The sequence below is a fragment of the Merops nubicus genome, unplaced genomic scaffold (genome assembly GCF_000691845.1).
Source record: "Merops nubicus isolate BGI_N331 unplaced genomic scaffold, ASM69184v1 Scaffold49862, whole genome shotgun sequence".
NCBI classification, from domain to species: Eukaryota; Metazoa; Chordata; class Aves; order Coraciiformes; family Meropidae; genus Merops; species Merops nubicus.
The window spans coordinates 1-7,157 of record NW_008596528.1 but is presented as its reverse complement, the minus strand read 5'-3'; the positions used below and the strand labels follow the sequence as shown (position 1 = coordinate 7,157).

At 37.5% G+C, this 7,157-nt stretch overlaps 1 protein-coding gene across 1 annotated transcript; it reads right to left on the bottom strand.

Moving 5' to 3' along the window:
* Positions 1-2,616: 2,616 nt before the first annotated feature.
* LOC103769217 (cytochrome c-type heme lyase) lies at positions 2,617-7,028 on the bottom strand. The gene is made up of 6 exons (XM_008936393.1): positions 6,914-7,028; positions 6,066-6,214; positions 5,390-5,538; positions 4,118-4,237; positions 3,244-3,330; positions 2,617-2,992 (listed from the first exon to the last, which is right to left on the bottom strand). The coding sequence occupies exons 1-6, from the start codon at positions 7,026-7,028 to the stop codon at positions 2,794-2,796; spliced, it is 819 nt and encodes a 272-aa protein (XP_008934641.1). The 3' UTR covers positions 2,617-2,793.
* Between the last annotated feature and the right edge of the window lie 129 nt (positions 7,029-7,157).

Sequence of the window (7,157 nt, the reverse complement as noted above, 5' to 3'; positions counted from 1 at the left end):
CTCCATGCCTTTCTATACTTACAAAGAAAGGATACAGATCTATTTATTTATGCATATATATAAACACACACATTTATTTTAGCCTGAACAACAGTCTTACAGTTAAAGCATCCTCCCAAAGGGTAAAAAAAAAATAAATTTAAATCATTATTTTTCAAGTTTACATTAGAATTCTAATCACTCTGACATCCATCTTCTGAGAAATAGTGAACTGCTGACATCATGCACCAGAAAGAGAAAACTCCATGCTTACTTCTTGAAGACTTACTGCTTGTAAAAATGAATTATTTTCATTTACACTTCAAGGATTATTTAAAAAAAGAAATAACTCCTTGTGTTTCTCTCTTTTGAAGTTAGCCAGACTCAGGATGAATATATTTATTGTCATAAGCTCTTATTCTGAGAGCTGCTAGTTTGGTTGGCAAACACTTGAATTTACTCCTTGGGTTTTAGTTCTGTATTCACCTAAATAAATTAGTATAGCTTCAAAGATGTGATTAGTTGTTACAGACCATAAACTCATATGGCACAAGCAAGAGCTCATCTTAAGAATTCTAACAGCTAAAAATACGATCACCAAATACGAATGTTAAGAAAATGGTATTTATTTGATTCTCCTTTTTGTTTGACTACAAAGCAATACAGTTCATTAACAGTAGCACAGGAAGGAACAATTCTGAGTCTATGAGAGATAACAGAAGATGGTGAACACCTGAAGTAGCACGTGACACCTTTCACCAGATTTAGCAGCAATTACCATTTCCACAACGCACTCAACATCACGCTTCCAAAAAATCAACAAAGCAAACTCGTTCTTCTGAAGCCTCTGAAGAGGCTTCCTACATTGGTGTACCCTACTCATTCTTCTGAAGCCTCCCTACACCGGTGTACCTGTTCCATATTTAGTTGTGAGAAATTAAGAATTCTCTGTATATATACCAATATATACGTATATTTATATATGTATAAACCAACCCAACAAAAAAACACCTCAAAAATCAGCAAGCCTTAGTCTTTACTGCTAGAACAGAGGAGCAGCTCTTTCACTATCAGATATGCTTCATACAAGTTCACACACTTCTCATGTATCTTACACACAACACTGCCTACTCAGGCAGAAATTTTTTTTTCCCCTTGCCGCAAACTATTTTTACATAGATGAATCACTAAAAAGGTGAAAAAGAAGTGAGGAAAGTGGACATGGCTAAAAGCCTAGTTTTATGTTAGGATTCCAGACTTCTGGGTAATATCTATTCCTATAATACAGGTCAGTTGCCTCTGAAGTGGGAACCATGCATCTCTATTAGTACCTTAAATTATGGAAGCTTCCCCAAACCATTTTTTCCTCAACAGGAAGTTACCTGACTGAAACATTCAGGGGCTTTCCCCTCAGGAAAAAAACAAACAACAGTTCAATGACAGTTAAAAATATTAAAATAACTACTTTCAGAAAATGAATGTACAGCTAATTCCCAGGTAAGCTTGTAAAGTTTTATGAAGGAAGCTTATCCCACTTGAGAAGCTACAATGTGATACTCTTGGACACCTTCCAAATGTTTTGCCCAGAGGACTCATTCTCAAAAGTAATATATACTGAAAGGAAGAAATAATTGAAATTTAGGGGTATGTAGTACCTGAAATTCACCAAGCCATGCAAATTTAAAGCTACTACAGTGGAAGACTTAAGAAAAAGTCAGTTTCCCTTATTAAGCACAAACACGAATCAACTCTTTAATTTGCACAGTATTAGCATGCATCACTTAGAAAATGCTCAAACCAACCTTATTTCTTGGCATTTTTGGTACCCTTTCAGCCAAGTTATATACACACCTGTAATAGGCCTCACTATTATCCCTGTGCAGAAAGATGTGTGCTATTCCATATTACATTAAAAAAAGCCAGACTATAATACGATTGATAAAGCAAAGATGGAAAATACAGATACACTACATTAGATTTTTAAAATAAGGCTTAATTCTGTTCTGAATGCATTACACGAGACACGTTAAAGACATGAAAATACTAAAAGAATACTTTTTTTACATCAGAAAACAAACCTTTTAAAACCTGAATAAATAGCCATTAAATATCCACTTTATCTCCTTTCAGAAATGTTGTTTTACAAGTAACCAACACTCATTTCCTACTTCTTAGAGATGTTCTTCTGTTCAAAGATAAATTGCAGATTAAGGCATGAGTCAACTTAACACACCTTTAAAAATCCTCATACTACACTATACTTCCTTTAGCAGAATATATTTGAATGAATTTTTCTGAGGAAGCATGTCTTTGAATAGGTAAAGTGCCCACATGAAAGCAAATACATGGTTTTATATAGTTAATAAAATGTGCAGTTTTAAACTGTCCAGCTCTTTTGCCCTGTATTCATCATCTAAGTATCCAAATATTCTATGTGGAATAGTTTATAAAATTTCCAGTTTTCACTATTTAAGTAATAGTCAAATCTCCAGTCAGAATCAGAAACCTAAGCAGCAAATTTATTGAAATGAAAAGGCGGCAAGATTGTGCGGAATCTGTGACAAAGAAAAAAGATTTCCCAGCTCTTAAGAAAATTAAGATATGTTTTTGCTACTATAACTTTATTATTTCCTTCAGAACGCCATAAAGCATCAGTGTACTTAACAACAGAATTCCCCATCCTCCCTTCCCAGCCCCAAAGAACAGTGGTGATGATGAAAGTAATGAAGTAGAAGTTGACTGCAACTGTCAAGTCCTAGCATTCACTTATCCTCTAGGAGGAGAAAGGTTTACTTTCCAACTGCACAGGAGGAGTTAGGAAGTCCACCGCCACCAAGCTACCTTCATTCTGTCCCACACAGCTGAGAGCGAGTCAAACGCAGGGCGAACGTCCAGGATAGTGAACTGGTAGTTCTTGTCTACTGCTCCTCCGTCGTAGTAATCAATAACGTACCGCACTTCTTTCCCACAGCGGTCAACAATCCAGTCGTGTCTGTCAAAGGGAAGTTCATACCTAGAAAGACAGATAACAGACCAATGTGGGCATTTCAATGGATATGATCAACCTGGAAGACAGAGTCAAAATCCTGTTTAAGAAGATACCCAGACAGAGGCCTAAGATTCTCACTAGTGCTTCTATCTTCTGGTAATTACAACTTGCAATTCCAGTTCTGAAGCTTCTTCAAGTTAATTCTACACCATGTTTTCCGATGTGTCTCCCTACCCTCCCACCTCACTGGAAAACCTTCTTTCCTGCCTACGTACCCCATCCATGAACGTATTCTGGCTCTTGGTGAATACTCCTTTGCCTTGCCTCCAAACCGCATCAGTGATGGTCCACATGGACATTCCCTGTGCACACAATTAAAAAAGAAAATAGTTTTTTCCTTCTAAGAGAGTCTTAAAGTGTTTAAACCACTATGATGATTTGCTTTAGCAACAGAAAAACTAAATGAAAAGCAACGATAGAAAATTAGTTACAAAATTCTAAACCAGCTTGTTTAGAGGTTTGAAAAGTTCCCTAGTTTCTAACAGTGCTTACTGCTGCTATGGTAAAATACCTTTGACATGCTCCACACCATTGTTCTAATTTATCAACACAGCACATCCCAGCAAATCTAATCCACATACTTAATAAAAACCAGAAAACCATAATCCAAACTAATGCATAACAAAGATAATTGAATTTCAAAGTATTCTGCATTTGAACATTTGAACATAGAGAATGCTTAACTAGTCTGTCTCTTCTAGCCACAGGAACTACACTGACCTAAAAAGTTAGTTTTACACCAGTCAACATTAATCCAAGTTTACATCTTGTATCTTTTTCATACCATAAAGTTTTCAGCAATTCCCAAACAGATACAGTAAAAAGTTAATTTCGCCAAATCCACAGTATACACATACACACTACCAAAATGCTCATCGCTTTCATTAACACAATAATTATCCTGTTCCAGTTAAGTTCTTCGGGATAATCTTCATATGAATCAAAATGCAGGTTCCTACAAGACGAACTTTTGAGATGTATCAGTACCAGAGTTATTTCTATGAAAACTAGAGAGTCATTCTAATATCAAAGGATTACGAAAGCAAGAGCTAAGCCAAAGGATTTGCCTTTCATTTCATATGCACGTACACAGCATGAAGAGCTTCCCACTTCAAAATCTCCTTCCAAGCTTGCTCATTATTTTGGTTGTGAATCTTAATAATGTTGGTCATGTCTTCACCTGTTATGTCGTCATCCTTCCACCTCCACCTAAAAAATAAGAATTTGAAAAAAGTTTACAAGCGTTACAGCGTAACCACTCCATCTTCCTCAATTTATCCAACTGGCTTCTAAATCAAGAGATTTAAGATTTTATGCAAAGACACAAAGCAAGCAGGGAAACTTCTAGCTCATATGCTTATGCATCTTGAGAACCACTTCATTTTTCTGTGTAAAATCACAGTTATCAAAGTTATTACCACAGAGATCCACAAATTCTAGTTAGCTAAATGAACAACTTAGCAGGATCAGAAAGTTATTAGAGCGTGCAAACATCAGCACATCCACAGCATTCCTAAAAACGCTTAGGAGAAAATCCCACTTGTATTCCGAATGCACAGAAGGCCCGTATTCAATACATTTGGTATACACTTAGATATCCCCTTCATCTCTTAGACCCTGCACAATGACTAAGCACGTGCTTCCTTTCCAACAGGCATAATAATAAGGAACATATTTAAGTGTTTACAGGATCAAAACTTGCATGTTCAATACAGACTGCTGAGGACATACTGTCTTAACAATATTGATACACAGAATAAAGAATTAACTATTGTTCCTATCATAAGCACCTTTAAAGTTCCTCTGAGAGCCACAAACGAATAATTACAAAAGAATGAGGTAACAGCAGCACGGAAAGTTTTTTTAGGCCACAGGAGACATTCATCATGCAGTTAGATCTTGACTACACTGTATTTTTGCGAAGTCTGAAAGCATATACTTGTCAAACGATTTTCACACTTTTAGCAATTTCGCAAAGTCAAGTTCGATGTTCTCACAATGACAGAACTTTTATTACCAGTTTATAGGAAGCCAAGTGTGCTTGAAAGCCAACAATTGTGCAAAGTTTGTCTATGCCTACGTGCTAACTTTTAAGAAAATTCTGAGCTAGTGGCAGTTGTCTGATATTCCATCTGACATCCCCTACTATCCTGCTGATCCCTAGAGGAGACATGGCCTCTGAGACCAGCTCACTCTTTAAAATAAAGCTGGTTATAAAAACAGTAATTTTAAGAAGAGTTACTTAATTATTTACTGCTTGGAGTCCACAAACTCTTAAATAATATCACTGAATAATAGCTAATGACACTACTTCACGAATTTCAGGCTCCCAGACACCACCTGGTAATTCTGTGTATTTACCCCTTCCTTAGCATAGCATTCCAGAACATCTGCTCTGAAGGGTAGACCCATTTCTTGTCAGAATGTGCTCTAGGAATGGAAGATTCTTCTCTGACAGTTGACAATGGAAACGGTTGATCTGGGGATGGCTGCTGATTAGGAGGAGGCATCTAGAAAACAAGAACAAACAACAAACTTAAGAATATGAAATTTTTTTTGCATTTTTGAGAAAAACAAAGTATAGTCAATCAGCTGCTACAGAGATCAAATTCAGCCTTTAAGCCCACCAAAATTATCTTTCTCTTTTGCAGCAGAAGACTGTCATCTTAAGACTAAAGGAACCCTTTTGCCTAAATCCCAACTTTAAAAGAGCAGTGCTTCTTAGAAATTGAGGAAATCTTGGAGAGAACCTAAAACTCACTAACGTAGCATAAAAACCATGCACATTACTAACAAATAGACAGAAAAAGATATTTGCAAACTGGGAAACCAGCTTTTATCAAAAATATGTAAGTTTGAAGACAAGGACAATAAAGAAGACGTAGCTTGATTTTACACAAATATTTGCACATGAAATGAGAAAAAACAGTATTAAAAACTTAAAAATGTTATTTTCCACCTTAGACAGCATAATTATTTAAGTTTTGGTGATACTACTTCAGACTGAAAAAAAACATTTGCAATAAGCAGAAGTTACCATATTGCTAGGATCTATGTCATCGTTCACTTGAGATGCACCAGACTTCACTGGACAGGCGACAAATTCATATGCTCTTTCCTGATGTGCAGGAACGTCATCTGTGTTCTCAGCCCTGTGATCAGGGGTCTTCATGTGCATTGGGCATCCTGAAATACAGGCAGAAAAACAGTATATATTTTGCTGTGAAATGACAAAGCTAAGACATGACAGGAAATGGAAAACTGTTCATTGAATGCTCATGTAAATACAAACTGTTATTTTGCTTTTTCTTCTCAGCTCTGCAAATCTTTTAAAATTGTTCTCTTTCCTGCATTTTAGTACTCTGCACCAATCCAGCACTGTGGTAAGATTTAAGCTCTGTATGTAGCTCCTGAATGGTCACTCCATGCCGGCCCCTATACTGAACTGTTGTACTTAAGATTTCCACAGCAATGTTAAACCAACACGTGTCAACTTAAAGCCTGATCTCCTCCTCCTCCAGACATTCATTCACCTTATTCCACCCTTACGCTGCCCTTTTTCAGATGCACATCCTCTAGCCACAACCACCTGCTCCCAGTTACTATCTTTGCAGAGGTCCCCACACTCCTTGACCCCTGTGAAACGTGACCATCAGGAGCAGCCCACAGGTTCTACAGCAAGCACCTGCTGTCTCTACCCCACAAAGCAGCCTGCATGCTGGTCTGGTGACCAACTGACTCCTTTTCTGGAAAACTTACTTAAGAGCTATTCTCGCTAAAGGAAAAACTCAGTGTTTTACTTGTAGAATCATCTTTTCATCAAAGAATATTTTTCAATCTGTTTTCCACGTATAGAGATTATTTCGAAGTTTCAGGAACAATTACCGCTCTTTTTCTCCTGATGCATAGGACATTCTGAAGGTGGAGCCGCCGTCTGCTGATGTTTGGACGCATTCGGCGGCTGACCCGCAGCGGCCGGGGAGGACGCGGACAAACCCATGGCTTCCACGCACCGCCGCTTGCTCGATCACGTTTCTATGGAAAAATAAAAAGCAAGCACCCGTATTACAAAACTACGCTGGTTGTTTATTGAGGTGGACGTAAGAACAGGCGTGCTCCTACACGCGGC